The sequence below is a fragment of the Mastomys coucha genome, unplaced genomic scaffold, assembly GCF_008632895.1.
Source record: "Mastomys coucha isolate ucsf_1 unplaced genomic scaffold, UCSF_Mcou_1 pScaffold15, whole genome shotgun sequence".
NCBI lineage: Eukaryota > Metazoa > Chordata > Mammalia > Rodentia > Muridae > Mastomys > Mastomys coucha.
In genome coordinates, this window is record NW_022196897.1 from 97,472,746 (window position 1) to 97,489,847 (window position 17,102).

Below are 17,102 nucleotides of genomic sequence, written 5' to 3' on the forward strand. Positions count from 1 at the left end.
AAACAGCTATTCAGTGTTACTGTGGAGTAAAGTATGTTAAATGTGTGCCTATGGGACTACAGACACCTTAAGGATATCTGTAGGTTTTCTTTAAAACAGTTATGTTGAAGCTTCCTTTACACATCATTTTAAAACTTTAAATATAGTTTTCTTTTTTAAACTTGTGCTTTTGATAAAATTAGTTTCTCTTCTTGAATGTCCTTGCATGCGTCTGGGCATCTAAAACTGTTGTTTATAAAGTATGTATGTGTCATTAAATATTGGCCAAATAGATGTTTCACCTGAAGGAGGAGAAAAGCCTTTCACTAACATTTGTAAGGTTTTCCCTTGTGCTTTGACTGGAAACCGACAGCCTACCTTTTGTTTTCTGAGTTGACATAGTGCCAGTCGTCATTAAAGAGGATAGTTTGTGAAATAAACTGTTCCCTAATCTTTCTCGTGTGAAGTAAAAGGACAGAGATGATGGAGCCGAGAGAGGTGGCAATAAATAAAGTAAAGGAAACAAGAAGGAGACACAGGGTGGACAGCTCTTGATGAACTACACCCGGGCTTCAGCTTTCTGCCGCCTGGAGAAACAGCCCAGACAGTTGGAGTTCTACAGGTTAATAACAATAAGCTAGGGGTGGAGTGCTTAAGCCTTTTAAGAGACTGATAAACACCGCAGAAGGCGTGTCTTGAAGCGTCCCACTCCCTTGGGGCTGTGGTCACGTGGGCTCAGTACTTCCCGATTCCCAGCCACTGTCTCCCTAGGTTGTGCTCTGCGTGTGGAGAGAGAGAGGCAGGGACACACGGGGAAGGAAATTTAAATACAGAGAGCAAGGGTCTGTAAGAACAATGCCGCACTTTACCGTGACCAAAGTGGAAGACCCAGAGGAGGGGGCACCTGGCCCCCTCTCTCCTGAGCCCAGCTCAGCAGAAGTAAAAGCTCGGATTCAGGATCCCCAAGAACCAGGTAAGTCCTGCGCTTGTTAGCTTTGGGGACTCGCAGACCAGTTTTTGTGAGGGAAGTGGTAACTTGGCCATCAGTCTTCAAACTGTTGCTTACGGATGCCTATGGAGAAAAGGCGTGTTTTTCAGTTGTTTCACTCCCCGTATATCTGATAACGTGCCTTTTTTTCCCCACGAAGCGGTTTGGTTTTTTTCGCCCACAAAGAGTTCTCTGTATCCATTATCAACAGGTGAAATTGAATCGGTAGCAATGTATGAAAAGAGTTTTTAAGCACAAAGAAAGACAGTAAAAGTCATTTATGCAGATTTTAGAATTCAGCTTTCACTCAGACGGCTTGATTCTATTTATAAAAAGCTTCGAACCAAACACATAAGTGGCCTTTTAATCTTAGCCGTTTATATAATATATACAAAGGGAGCATGGTTCGGTAGTTTTGTTCTGTGGACTTTTTACTTATGAACCTGCGATTATTCAGAACTCTGCCTCAATTTACCCGGTACATAGTAAATCAGTAACAAATGTTCTAATAACTTAAAGAAAAGTACATTGGTCGGTCATTGTAGTGATCAGCATAGCATCGGGTTTAATAAAATTATTTAATGAATGTGCTTATCTCTCTTGTGACCTCTCAATGTTGACAGTTATACTTTCCTGGGGAATTGTGGTTTGGAATTTTTAAACATGCAATTAAAGTCTTAGTTAATACCGTGGTATTAAGTATAGTTACACTTTGACTCTTTTTTAAAATTTGTAAATCGTCAGCAACATCTGTATGTGGGCAAAGTTAAGGAAAACATACAGTTCCTCTGTCTTTCTTCCTTGTGACAAGCAGCTGTGGTATATCTTAAGTGTCAGGAACCTGTAACTTGAGATGAAGAAAGTGTTGATATAGTTCCATTTATTCATTCTCATCCTTGGAGTGAGAGAATTTGTCAGGAGTCAGTAAAGAAGATAGTTTATGTAAATGCTTTGCCCACTACATAATTTTTGCTTTGCTGAATAGCAGCAAACTGAAAGTTTAGACTACCTACCTTGAACTTGAACCTACTTTTCTATGACTAAAGGTAGAAGAGCTAGTAGAGGCAGCCTCCAGGCCTGGATGTAGTTGAAGTTCTCATTTGCTGATGCTTTCAATTCCTTTAGCTTGATTTAGTCTACTGTCTTGAATAATGTCACAAAATGTAAATGATGTATCTCATCTCTCATTTCTTTGTGCTATTTTTCCTCTGCCTTTGATTATTTCATCTTTTTTAATAGTCTCATTGTTTTGAGAAATTTGTATTTTTGGTAGGAGGGGTTAGAACAGAGTAATAAAATCATTCAGTCTGTTAACAGCCACCTAGAAAGCCATAAAAGTTTTGATGGAACCCAGCTTTATTAATAATACAACATTATTAGGCTTAATATATTTTCTTCCATAAAATTGCTTTGAAAAAGGAAAAAGCAACAGAAATAAGCTAATTTAATAAGGGTCTTTAATTTGGTGTTTCCAAAACATTTTAGAGAGCATGCACTTGAATAAACTAATATTTGACAAGTGAACAACTTCTGGGAGTGTATTATCTCAATTGTCTTTACCATAAAGTTAAGTAAGAAGAAAAGGGATTTTTTTTTTTTTGTTATTGAAAATTTATTTCTCTCCTTCCTGGGCACATTTGCTTGAAATGTGAGTTTTAGCCCCTTGCTATTCTAAGTTAAAAGAAAGAAAGAGGGCTGGAGAGATGGCTCAGCGGTTAAGAGCACTGACTGCTCTTCAGAAGGTCCTGAGTTCAAGTCCCAGCAACCACATGGTGGCTTACAACCATCTGTAACGAAAGATCTGACTTCCTCTTCTGGAGGGTCTGAAGACAGCTACATTGTATACATATAATAAATAAATAAAATCTTTAAAAAAAAAAAGGAAAGAAAGAAAAGGGAAGGAAGGAAAGGAAAGGAAGGAAAGGAAGAAAAAAAACTCATTGCAACTATTGTTGCAATGTACTATTTTGTACAATGGATATGTACTAATGAAGATACTACCTAGTTTGTTTTCTTATTACTTCAAACCCTAACCACTTATGTAACACCCCAGCCTTTCTTTTTCCTTCTGCATCTGTGTGGCAAGAAAAATACATAGTATGTGTTATTAATATACTTATTTGAACTACAAAATAATTTGAGATAAGGTAGAAATATGAAAATAGGGCTAATCTAAACTAACTTTTACGTAAAATAAAATAGTGTTTATTGCTGTAGAGGTATAGAAGGTCTGTGGTAGACCCTGCAGGGGTCGGGAGGAAAGCAGCCCCTCAGCTTTCTGTAACCTCTTCCTTTTTCCCCTGCACTGTTTTCTTGGCAGTGTGCTTGTGGAAGGCACTGCCACACTTGTGTTACCCTCTGTTCCACACTGTCCCAGACTGAGGATAAGCAGCCCGAGACAGAGACTTTGTCAGATCATCTGTATCTCAGGGACCTAAGCTGCTTAGCAAACAGTCCAGTGACTCGGCATGCTCTCAGCCTTTCAGTTCACCAGACTTGAGGCCGAGTGCGGGACTGTCCTCCTACTGTTCCAAAGGCGTACATTTTACCAAAGGCATTAAAATGGCTTTAGAGTCAGGGATCTGGCCATGAATCCCAGACCTGCTAATTACTCCTAATTAGTAATAGTGACAATTTGTAATAATTAGTACTTGGGTGACTTTCTGCAAGTTGTTTAGCTTCTCTCCTCATTAATAAAAATCAATGCCTACTTTACAGGGTGGCTACAAGGACTATATGGGATAGATAATTCATAATACATGTCTGACATCACCCTTACAAATATGAATGCCTATTTCTTACATTGTGATTAGTGGTTCATTGAGAAAAAGGGAAAGGTTTGGATAACTGATGTTGGAAGAATACTAAATAGCCCAGAGGGCATTGTAGTAAGGGAGGTACAGAGAAAAATCTCCAAGAATGGGGATATTTTGAAGATCTCAGGAGAGAGTTAAGCTCTTATGAGAAACAAAATTTGAAGCCAATCCCAAGGCATGTGGTAAAGAAGAGGTGTGGGAGGAGGTAGGTGGAGACTCGTCATCAAAGCTCTATCCATTTCATCTCTTCATTCTGTGGGATACCCACTCCAGGCCAGTACTTGCCATGGGCCACACAATCTATTCTGGAGGTGGTGCCTCATTACTGGTGCTCCCCGTTGCATCATTTTGCTAAGTCCTAATGTGCTTGGCCCACTGAGTTTGGTAGGAGGATTATTACACATTTTTTTTGTTTGTTTGTTTAGGCATAGTAGTGCAAGCCTGTAATCCCAGGTTCAGGTGGGGGATAATGAGTTTGAAGCCAGACTGGGCTGTACAGTAAGGCTCTTTCTCAAATAAAGGGAATCGTAAATTATTTTATAAGACTGTTACAGACCTTAACTCTTTATTGCATTTTCTTAATCAGATATGTATACTACATCCATTCCTTGATTTAAATATTAAGTTCATATAAATATTTTCATTAAATAATTGCTCTAAATCTCCTTGCTCCTCAAATCAGCTTATGGATTAAGACTGCCATGTGTGTCTCACTAGACACAGATAGCAGATTGGAGATGTTAAGTGGGCTACAAATAGAGGTCTAAGGGAAGTGTCAGAGTGGACCTGTGGAAGTAGAGAAAATACCCTCTGTTGTTACCAACAGCTGCTCCATGGGAACCTGGTAGAAGAGCATACTGTGAGAGTTCTGTTAAGATTAAATCTTAGGAATCCACAAGATTACTATTAGCTGCATGTTAGTTGTACTTGTTACCCATGAAATATTCTTTAAATGGTGGCTTTTGACAGTGTTGTCTTATTGACTAAAATTAAAATAAGCTAAACTAGACAACTACAAATTCTCTATAGATTATTTTCTGGAGTGAAGATTTACAGTGACATGTGCTGGCATACACTTATATATCCCCAGCCTGGGTAACAGCCAGACCTCTGCCCCCATCTCTTAATCCAGCACTTAGGAGCAGAGACAGAAGCAGAGGGATCTCTGAATTCAAGGCCAGCTTGATCTATGTAGCAAATTCCAGACCACCTTGGAGACCCCATCTCAAAAGAAATTTTTTAAAAACTTTATTTTTCATCCTTTCCTTAACTGTTTATATGGGATTTTTACAAACCATGGAAACAGAAACAGATCTGCATGTTGTAAAATCTGAGTTAAAAGTTTTGGAACTGGCTTGGTGAGCAGTGTTTTTCTGCCTCCTACACTATACTCCAGTATTTCAGAATAAGTAAGAAGGACTTCACATGTGTCCCCCAAATATCTTCTCAATTATTTTGTCATGATTTTTATTGTACCTAAAAGTAAGAATACAGATTTTGGAGTTAGGGAGGTGGCTCAGTGGTTGGAATGCTTGCTCTGAAAGTGTGAGGACTGGAGTTTGGGTGCCTGCTGGGCATGTCAGCCTGCCTGCCTTTCCAGCCTCAGAAGGAAGAGAGCTCCAGAGTATACTGGCTGGCAAGACTAACTGCCTTGGTGAGTTCTGGATTTGCCTAAGCAACCTTGGAGTCTTAGACCTTTACCATGCATGTCCATACACATGCAAAGCACAAACATGCATATACACCACACATACATAGAACACAGCAAAAGAACAAGGACTATAACTCTGACTTCATTTCCTTACAGTCTTTGCATCTTGAAACTCTGTGGACTTGACATGTGACACTCCCAGACTTGAACATTTGCCAGCTCTGTTTCTACACTGCCTAACCACTGATTTGTTAGGATTTCTCACTCCCAGGATTTCTTGCTTTGTATCCCAACCCTCATGCACTGTCTGCTACTTTGGCCCCACAAGAGACATACCAGATTGAAGATTGACCACTATAAAGATAAAAGCTATATTAAAATACACTTGTAAGTGGGTGTGGTGGTGCATGCCTGTAATCTGAGTACTTGGAAGATTGAGGTAAAAGCCTATATAGTGAGATCGTGTCTTAAAAATTAAAACCCCACAAATGTCCTTATTTGATTTTAAATATTGCTTATTACTTTTATATTCTATACTCAATGTTTAGTTGGCAGGAAAGGATATATTATGTATAATAGAGCATATGATACTTTTTAAAGATTTATTTATTTTATACAAGTACACTGTAGCTGTCTTCAGACACACCAGAAGAGAGCATCGGATCCCATTACAGATGGTTGTGAGCCACCATGTGGTTGCTGAGAATTGAACTCATGACCTCTGGAAGAGCAGTTAGTACTCTTAGACGCTGAGGCATCTCTCCAGTCCCATGATACAACTTTTGAAAACGTATGCCATATGTCCAAATTCACCATGAAATTGAAGATTTGAAAGACTTTCAGATTTCAGTCCAAATTTAGATGGGCAAAGAAAGGAGATTGATTATCAGCTGGTAACCTCTAAAGAAACTAGTAATTTTTGGTTTTGACAGATTGAAAGAGGAAGACATTTTACATATACAATGTTATCAGCATTATAGTAATAATAGCAATTGCCATTGCTAGGCCAAGTGAGTAACTGAGCGAGTGTTAACCCAGGCACTTAACAGTATTGACTTACTTCATTCCCACAACAACCATTGAACCACGGTAGATCAGGAAAGTGAGGTACCAAGAAATCTGGTGCGTGAGTGCACAGCTTCAGATGGAGAGCCTGTGCAATAGCACAGTCTGCGTTCCTCCCCAGCACTGTGTTCCTGAACCCCACACCATACTTTTTTTTTTTAAACAGACTTTAAACTTCTTATTTAATATAAATTAAAATACAATAACATCATTTCCCCTTTCTCTTTTCTCTCTCCAAACCTTCCCATGTCCCTTCTCTGCATTCCCACATACATATGTGTGTGTTTATATGTGTAGATATACATACACGAGTAATGATAATAAACACTTTTAAAAACTCTTATACTACTAGGCTGCCGTATTCTCTTAGTTACTAATTCTGAGGCTTTATTTCTTTTGTAAATATGAGTTCCTCATAATCTGGTGAAATTTTATCACATGTCAAACTTTGTACATGTTGCATTGCTCTTTTATTTGATATGGATTATTTCCAAATAACTGTATTTTTTAAAGTATGCCAAAAATTGAAAAAGCTGAAGAAGCAGGAAGCTTGGCTTAATCTGACTGTCCCAGAGTATCTCTCTTCTTGTCATACATGCAGGAAGTTGCACTCTTACCTGTGAGATGGAGACTTAAAGACAAAGGGTTAGTGGTAGGTTGTAGACAATGTAAAATAATTAACCTTTAGACTTACTTTAAAAATGTTAGAAGCCAGGTATGTTGTCTGGTGCTCAGTATCTAGCAGCGGGCGTTTAGAACAAGCTCAGGGCCAGCCTGAGCTTCAGAGTGACACTGTTTAAAAAAAAAGAAAAGAAAAACCTACATATACTGCTGAAATTATATAGGTGGTTTTTACTTAAGTAAAATAATAATAATAAATTCCATTTAAAGGAAAATTTTTATATGGGTGTAACATACACATGGTAGAAATTGAATATGGCACATAAACACATAGATAAAATCCAGTAAGCCCTGTTTATAAGGTGGGTTCCCTTATTTCCTTCCTGTGTTCTTCCTACTGCAGCAGATCCTTTTGTGGAAAAAGATCCTCATGTTAGTGTTAGAAATGTCTAAAAAGCTGTCACCATCCTTCTCCCAGCTCCTTGCTTTTACTCCAGATTGTTTTTTATCTGAACTTTGTTTTCATTCTCTGCATACCATAAACAGTTACACACAATCACATTGAACTCTTCCATTAACTCCAGGTCTGGTTCGTCTCCACTTTCTCTGGGGTGGCATGGCTGATTGTCCCTGTCTTTGTTTACTCCATTTATCAGTATCTGTCAACACTTAGACATACCAACTCTATGTCTTAACTTGCAGGTGCTTGTGATTTTAACCTGTATGTTTTATTTGATTGATTGATGTGCAGAGGACTAGTTTCAGAGTTGCGGTCCTTCTACTTAGGCCTCCAGGTGCTGGCATTATACGAATGCACCACTGTATGTGACCTTATAATTACAGTTTTTTCTTTCTTTCTTTCTTTCTTTTTTTTTTCTTTTTTCTTTTAGTTTATTGAGATAGGGTTTCTCTGTAGCCCTGGCTGTCCCAGAACTCACTCTGTAGACCAGGCTGGCCTCAAACTCAGAAATCCACCTGCCTCTGCCTCTCAAGTGCTGGGAATAAAGGTGTGTAACACCACTGCCCAGCGTATAGTTTTACTTCTTCAGCTGTATTATGAATTGTGGGTAGATGAGAGGTAGTCTTAATAGTTTTAGAAAAGTAGTTTCTATTCTATTGCAGGAAATTTCAAACTGCAAAAACAGTGACTTTCCTACCAGTATCTCTTCTCTCTTGCTGTTTTTTTTGTTTTGTTTTATTTTAGATCTTTATATTTAGAAATATCAACCTTTTTAAAAAAATGTTGGAACTATTTTCCCCAATCATTTTTTTAATGTTTCATTGAGGTATAGGTGAAATAAAATTAACTACATAAATGTACCATTTAATGGGTTTTCACACGTGTGTACTTGTAAAATAGTCACCGTAATCAAGATAATGAACATTTTCATTACCCACAAAAGTTTTCTCGTACTCTTTAGAATGTACTTTACCTAATTCCCTGGTTTGCAAGCAACAGCTAGGGTTTTTTTCTGTCACTATTCACTTGTTTGCATTTATGAGAATTTTATTTGAATATAATAATGGAGTATTATTGTCTTCTTTTATATATCATAATTATTTTGATATTTATCCATTCTTGTCAGTACCCTTTGATTCTAATTCTCCTTAACATATCTTTATTTCTTGGATTTTTTTTTTTTTTTTTTTTTTTTTTGTAGAACTTAGTATTCAAGGGAGTAGTTGAAAATAAGAGTCTATAAATGTGTAGACTTCACAGAGAATTTGTGTGTACTTAGAAGGATATATTGGTACCAGCCAGTAGTCCTAACAACTTAAAAGGCTGAGGCAGAAGGATCATTGAACCCAGGAGTTAGAAGCCAACCTGGGCAATTCCAACAAGGTCACCCTCCTAACACTACCACTCTCTGGGCCAAGCATATTCAAACCACCATGTTTTTTTCTCTCTGAATGCCCTGCATAGTGCCTTCTGGGATTATGGAAGCTAGCCAGCAGAGAGGATTCGGCAATAGTGTCTTTTTGTATAGTTCTTCTGGGCAGCCAAAAGGAATGGCAGGAGCTGGTCTTGTTTGGTGGTACTCCTGGGGCTCCTATAATTGACAACACAGTAGGGACACTAAGGCTTTTATTTGATCATTTACAGTTCCTGGGAAAAGTATGTTTTAAAATCTGGTTAAAAGATAGTAGGTTTCTTGAATATATTTGTCCAAATTTTAGTGTGTGTGTGGGATTAGTCTATAAACTGAACCACTTTTACTGAACATTGTTTCAGAGCATGTTCTAGAAAGGTGACTATTTTCTAAGTTTTAAAAGTTGTTGGTGGGCTAGAGAGATGGGTCAGTGGTTAAGAGCACTAACTGCTCTTCCAGAGGTCCTGAGTTTAATTCCCAGCAACTTCGTGGTGGCTCACAACTATCTATATGGGGATCCGATGTCCTCTTCTGGTATGTCTGAAGACAGCGACAGTACACTTGCATACATGAAATAAATAAATAAATCTTTTTTTTTTTAAAGTTGTTGGTTTTGTAGCCCAAGCTGGCCTTGAACTTGAGATCATTCTACCCCAGCCTACTGAGTATGGATACTACAGCTTTATGCCATCCCATCTCAAAGGTGGGTATTTGCATATCCCATTGTCTGTCCATTCCTAATTCCAGCTTTTACCTCTTTCTCTCTAGCAGAAGTACCCTGTATCTAGTGAACTGTTGGGGATGAGCGAGACAATGGACTCTCAAGGCTCTTTCAGGAAAATATGGCTTAGGATTGATTTGTTCCTTAAAGACCACACGAGAGCCTTTAGTGCCTCAAGATAATATTGAGAATGGAAAATCTAAAAAGGACATGTCTTGTAGGGATACCTGAGATCTTTGTAGGGAAATAAGAAGAGCCAGAGCCTTGAGATCCTCTGATCTCTTAAGGGTAGAAGGTAGATGTGAAATTCAACAAGGTAGATGTAAAGAGAGCAGAGAAGAGAGGCTTCCTCCTTGGCCCCCAGCAGAGGCCTGTGCTTTGTCTGTTGTTGTATTGCCTGCTAGCAGACAGTGGACACTGAGTTCTCTCCTTTCCTCCCCACCCTCTTAAAATTTAAGCCTCTGTAAAAGAAATGAATCGGTTCATGGTTCTGGAAGCTGGAAAGTCCAGGATAAAAATGTCAGTATAAGGTGAGGGCCTTGAGCAACAGTAGAAAGAAGTGGACCAAACACCTTGTTATAACAAGCCTGCTTTCACATTAATACCAATCCATCCAGGAAGGCATTGCCCTCATAGCTCAACACCTGGGCTGAGGCCCAGCCTCCCAGTCATGGTGGATCCAGGGTGAAGTATCTCACACTTGCCTTTCTTCCAGTCTCATTGAACCCATAGCAAATGTTTGAATTGCATCTTATTTTGTAGTAAAGAAACTAATGTTTATAATGTACAAAAAATGGAATAAATTTCCAAGGCATTATGCCAGATGAAACATGAGGCCAGCCTCAAAAGTCATGCATAATGAGATTGCATTTCCATTTACTTATTCAGTGTGAGTGACTGTGTGTATGTGTGTGTGATGTATACAGTATGCACACATGAGTATATGAATATATGTTGCAGTGTACATGCACATGGAGGCCCGTGGAGATCAGGTGTCCATCTTCCTTCTTCCGTTAAGACAAGGCCTGTCTTACTGAACATGGAACTACAGTTGCAGCCAGTAATCTTAGCAGTCCTCCCAGTCTCTGTTTTCTACAGCACATAGGTTAGTTACCAGACTACATGGCCACCCTGATCTTTTTACATGAGTGTTGTGGATTTGAAGTCATAGCCTCATATTTGAGCAGCAGTCACTCTTACCCACTGAGTCATCTCTCCAGCCTCCAACATGGAAAATCAAAGTATGTTTACTAATCAAACTGTGTGTTGGTACATACATACTAAAAAATTTAACTTTACATATATAATAATTGTTACTGGTTTCATTTCTGTATTTAAAACTGTAGAAGCCAATTAAGCAATTAAGTTATTTTAAATTTGTATGTATGTGGGTGGTACAGAGTACAACTTGTGGAAATATGTACAGATATATATTGAGTTCAGAATAGAACTTGAAGGAATAATCTTTTACCTTGCGGGTCCCTGGAATCAAGCTCAGGCCATCAGGCTTGATGTCAAGCACCTTTACCCACTAAGCGATCTCACTGTCCCAGCAATTACGTGGTATGAGCAAAGGCATGTACCACTCTGCTCTCATGATTATTTTTAGAGACTGCTGCAGCATCTTTATTTAGCTTGTCTAATCAGCTGTTAATTCTAAATGGTTTTTCTCTCACTGGCTGCCTGGTTTCCCTAGATAGTTTGCTTCTTTTCTTTTTCATTTCATAAGAGCTTATTAAATTCATTTGCTGGAGGATGACAAATGCTGGCAATCTCAAGAAATCAGTGTGGGTACAGGAATTTTTGTCTCAATTGTCTGTCTGTGGAATAGAATCAATAAAGACTTAAAATGTCAAAAATGTCCCCAGCATTGTCTTTAATGCCTGTGACTCTGTTATAGTTTAAGTGTTAAGTCTCCCCATAGCATCTGTTATTTGATTTCTAGTCTGTGACATTATTTTAGGAGGTTTTGGAACCTGTGGGTGGAAATAATGATTGATAAAGTTGGGTCACTGGGAATGAGCCTTTGAAGGTTATAGGCCAGTCCACCTTCTAGCTTGAACACTGTTTCCTGGTCCACCATGATGTGAGGAGCCCCAGCTGCACATGGCCACCACCGTGAACTGACCATGCCTTCTCTGTCATGATGAACTGAAAATGTAAGACAAAATCAACTTTTGTTTCCAGTATTTGGTCACAGTGATGCAGAAAATTGGTGCTGGACAGTGGGGTTGTCATTTTAATAAACCTGATCATTAGTTTATAGGTTTTTGAACTGGTAAGCAGGAAGTATAGGGAAAAGTATGGAACTGCAGACTAGAGAAACTTTTGAATGCTGTAAGCAGAGTTCAATGGGGTGATCGTGATAGGGATCCGAGGAGCAAAATGGGGGGAGAAATGTGGCCAATAAAGATGATGTTCATGAGGTCTCAGAAGGGAACAAGGACTCTGGGAAGTAGGGATAGAGGTCATTGAAGTATTCTAGAAAAGAATTAGGCTATGTCTTGTCATGTATGTTCTGAAAATTTAAGTGAGGCTGAATTTAAAAGTCATAGGCTAATTAATTTGGTGAAAGACATAAGACTGAATGACATTGAGTCTGGAGCATGGTTGTTACTGGCTGGTTGTAGTAAAATTACAAAGGGAATTAAAAATAAAAAGTGGAGCAAGAAGATGTGAAAAACTGTAGTTTTGGAAGAAAGAAGTGAACATATTTACAGTCATGGAGGGGTAGGTGCAGAGGAAGATGCTATAATGTTCAGGAGATTAGAACAATTATAGGAAAGGGAAAAATGGAGCAAGACTATCCATCAGAAGCTTCAGGGCGTCAAAATTGCAGATGTATTTGAAAGGAATGGGGAAAGTGTCTGAACAGACCACATTACAACAGGGGAACCACCTAAGGACATGTTTTCCCAGGTTTAGCTGTGCAGGTTCTCCAAGATAACTGTAGCTGTGCTGAAGGGGACTAGCTGCAACACCTTGTGTCAGCTAGGCAGCCAAACCTTGTGTCATCCATTTGTGCGGGTTTTGTAGGCATGGGCTTGTAGATGCAAGTTGATGAAGCCAGGCAATAAGTAGTCACTACAGGACTACAGTATTATGGGGACTTTGGAACTAGAATCAAATGTATTTTGTCTTATGTATTTTGAGTCCCTACAGGAGGGCCCTGAATGGTCAACAAATGAAGTAAGCTGCCATAGAAATGATAGGATGTTGAATATGCCAGGGCCTTGGAACATATACTAAGAAAAACTGTATGCATAGAGTGGAGCTAGCACCAGAAAACCCACATGGGTGGCCAGTGAGGGCTAAAGAGGCAGTGCCACCCAAATGATGTTACTACCATGTGATATGTATGAATGCTGCACATGGAGTTAAAGGTTGTTTGCCTGCTGAATTTTTATTTGATCTAATCTTTGTCAGTTTCCTGTTTCTTCCCTTTGTATTGGAAATGTTTAAGTCATTGGTTGTGATCATGTTACTTTCTATTTTATTTTTTATAGCAGATCATAGCTATGAGCTGTCTTAAGTCTCAGACAAGACCATAGTTTATGTGTTCATTTTACGATATTAGAAATTGAACCTAGTCACGAGAACAAGGCTCACACTCTACCAAGTGATCCTTGTCCTCAGACTCTTACGAGAGACTTTGGACTTTTGAAGGGTTTTGGGACTGTTAGTATTATGGGGACTTTGGAATTAGAACTAAATGTATTTTGTCTTATGAGATGGCCATGAGACACAGCATTATGATTTGAATTTGAGATGAGACTTGGTCCCAAGCTGGTGGTGCTGTTTGGAAGACTGTGAAACCTTTGTTTGGGATGCATGGATAGTACAGGTGGCTAGTGGAGGACAAGCCTTTAAGGACTATATATAGCCCAGCCCCACTTCTGGCACATGTTCTCTGTTTTCTGATCCCAAGAGTTGGAAGGTGTCCGAGCCACTCCCTCAGTGATCTCCACTGTAACCTTCCCTACCAGGATGGGCTAAAGCTGAAACCGTACCAAAGCAGACCTTCACATTGCTTGTCAGGTATTTGGTCATACAAGTTCAAAAGTAGCTGATATGATGCCCTACCTCATCCCCTCCCCCACCTTTTTGTTGTTGGGCTTTTTTGGTTTGTTTTTGTTGTTTGGAGACAGGGTTTCTCTGTGTAGCCCCGACAGCTCTGAAACTACTAAATGCATGCTTATTCTTCTAAAGCCACCTTTTTTTTTTTAAGCTGAGACTAAAAGAGTCTCACTATGTAGCCCATACTGTCCTCAAATTTGTAATCCTCTTACCTCATCTTCCCAAGTAACTAAGATTTCAGAACTGCCACTTGTCCTGGTTGGTTTTGTCAACTTGACACAAACCTAAACTTATCTGTAGGGGGTGGGGGGTGGGGAGGACTCTTAATTGAGGAAAGGCCTCCTTAAGATTGACCAGTAAGCAGACCTGGAGGGAATTTTCCTAATTAGTGATTGATGTTCGAGGGCCCAGCCCTTTGTTGGTAGTGCCACCCCTGGGCAGTTGGTCCTGGTGTGTTCATCTAATTTTCATATTGGTTGCTAAAATTCTGCTTTCATTTTTGAGTTTCACTTAGAATTTTTCAGTTGTTTTCCTATCCCTTTTTGTGTCTAAGATTTTCATAATGTGATCTAACCCCTTCAAACTACCCAGACATGTGCCCTGCTTTTTTTTCTCTGGCTTTGGGACCCTTATTGTTTTTAACAGCTTTAAAAATCCCATCTACAGCTGACACTGTGCAAATTTCATATGATGGTAGGAAGAAATTTCCCCTCAAATCAATCATTAAGGGACTATATTTAAAGTCATTTCAGCTTTATGAATCATCTTCACTTTTTACTTATTGTTTTTACTTAGGTTGAGTCACAGCTTTCGTGACTACTTTTAACAAAAGATTTGTCACAAAGTGAAATATCAGCTTGTGTGCTGTGAATACAGTATAAATTAAAAATAGATACAGTACAAGTAATAATCTTGCTAAATACTGTTGCCAATCATAGACCCTAAGAAGAGATTAGTAAGTTTTAAAGATATATTTAAAGGTATTCTAACACATTGAAATTATATTTGATAAAGTAACTCTTAGTTTATTGATCTAATAATATCAAAATGATGGTGAGAAGGTGGAATCACGTCCTGAAGCCTAAAAACTACAGGTAAAAATGATCTGAATAGCTAATAATAATTCAGTGAATATTTTAAATGTTTCTTTGTATTTAAATTAATACATATTTATGAACCTTCCTTTAGAAGCAGTGGAAAGTGTTAACACTAGCTTGATGACTACACAGAAGCATTTTATTCCATGCAGTCGTTCTTGGCATTTTCCTAACATCTCTCTTCCTTTATCTGGCTTTGAATTGGAGTCCATCAGATCCAGGGTATCAGGCTATCTGAGATCCATTTGGCCTTGAGCTTTATGTGGAATGATAGAGTGTTTGATTCTGTTTGGAGCAGACTAGTTTGAGCAACACCATCTGTTGAAGATGCTTCTTTTCTCCAGTGTGCATTATTGACTTCTTTGTGTAAATAAGTAGGTAGCTGTAGGAGTATGGGTTTATATGTGCATCCTTAATTTGATCCCAATGGCTATTGTAATGCCAGTACCATTCTGGCTTTATTACTATAGGTCTGTAAATTACTATAGCTTGAAATCTGGGATTGTTATTATTTTGGCTATTCTTGGTCTTTTTTATTTCCATATGAAATTTAAGAAGGATTTTTCAATTTCTGTCAAGAACTGTATTGGTGTTTTGATGGGGATTGCATTGCTTTTGGTAAAATGGCCATTCAGTTTCAATCCTGCCAGTCCATGAGTGTGCTTGGGGTGTGTGTCCATCTTCTGGTATCTTCTTCAGTTTCTGTTTTCAGTGGCTTTACTATTTTTATTGTACAAATCCTTTACTTTCTTGGTCATATTTATTACAAAGTATTTTTTTTTTTGTTTTGTTTTGAGACAGGGTTTCTCTGTATAGCCCTGGCTGTCCTGGAGCTCACTCTGTAGACCAGGCTGGCCTCGAACTCAGAAATCCACCTGCCTCTGCCTCCCAAGTGCTGGGATTAAAGGCGTGCGCCACAACGCCCGGCTTACAAAGTATTTTTAAATGCTTTTTGAATAGTATTGTTTCTTTGGTTTCTTTCCTGTTATGTTTGCCATCAAACTAGTTTTGGAAGTTTAGATGCTTCATGTGTTGGCCAGAGTATTGAGCCAACTAACTTTATACATTCCCTACTGATATCACAGGATTCTCATGAAAACCAAAGAAAATATATAAAAACAGTTTTCAAGTGTAGGGTGTTGTAGGGTTGTAGGGTCCCGTGTTTGCTCCACCACAGGACATAGCTGCTGGAGAGGCAGGACTTGGGAAGTTGACCACCAGGTCAGTGTTGGGTTGTAGAGCAGCCCCAGGGACACCACTCCAGGGGTGGGGAAGTGGAGTCTGAGGCACGGGACAACTGGAGCTGGTTTGGAGTCCTCAGGGCTATGATGAGGCTAGGGCAATCTGGTTCTCAGGTTCTTGGACACCCAGGCACCGCTGGGAGCCACAGAAGAGATAAGAACTGAGTGGGAGCCTGCAAGCTGGATCTAGCTTGGGGCCATGGTTGGGGGTAACTCTGGCTGGTCCTACTGCTGTGGTCCTTGGCTTGATGGCAGAGGCAGGCTTGAGATTGGGCTTGGTAGAGGCCATGGCTGGGAGTACAGAGAAGCCTTCTACAGGAGATTAGATGGTGGCTCTATGGGCAGAGGCCTTCTCCGTGGCTCCCTACTGCAGATCCTGAAGAAAAGAGACAGTCCATGGTTTTAAGACATTTATGGTCATGGTGGAAAGTAGATGTGTAAAACCACACCCCACTTCTCAGGGTGGGCCTGAGGTTAAATACCTTTTGCAGGGAGGAGTGTCTGGGAAGGAAAGCTTACTGGCTAAGCCCTCCAGGCCTTTAGGTACCTCATTAAAATGGAGATCTGTCTTGAGCCTACATGACCATGGGTCACATCTTCTACAGGTGGAGTGGTTTGAGGCGTTGCCCTTACATGACTGATGGCCACAAGTCTATGGGGTGCTGTGGCTAGTGATTGGGCCTGGTGCCCAGGAATCAGGCAAAGCGCATACCATCCCTTCAGGGTTTCTGGGGCTTCAAGCCTTAGCTCAACCAGGGACCAAGCTGCCTTTCACGGTCCCACAGGGTGTTACTAAATATAAATTACTACCATTATTCTCAGTTTCTTATATTTGGTTTAAAAGCTTCTTATACTAGGAGTTGTCTTTTGTATGTGGTGTGTCTACATTCTTATGTATTCTTATTCTTAAGACCAGGGTCTTAATATGTAGCCTTGATTGGCCTAGAACTTGCTATGAAGACAGGCTGTCCTCCA

At 39.5% G+C, this 17,102-nt stretch overlaps 1 protein-coding gene across 4 annotated transcripts in view; it reads left to right on the forward strand.

Moving 5' to 3' along the window:
* Slc12a6 (solute carrier family 12 member 6) overlaps positions 1–17,102 on the forward strand; it is a 90,276-nt gene that overhangs the window by 20,136 nt on the left and 53,038 nt on the right. For 2 of the 4 annotated variants that reach the window (XM_031371343.1, XM_031371344.1), the window contains exon 1: positions 47–952. The exons of the other annotated variants lie outside the window; for them this stretch is intronic. In XM_031371343.1, the coding sequence (XP_031227203.1) occupies positions 835–952 (118 nt within the window). In that variant the 5' untranslated portion in view covers positions 47–834. Of the gene's footprint in view, positions 1–46; positions 953–17,102 lie in introns of those variants that run through there. 4 annotated transcript variants of the gene reach the window in all.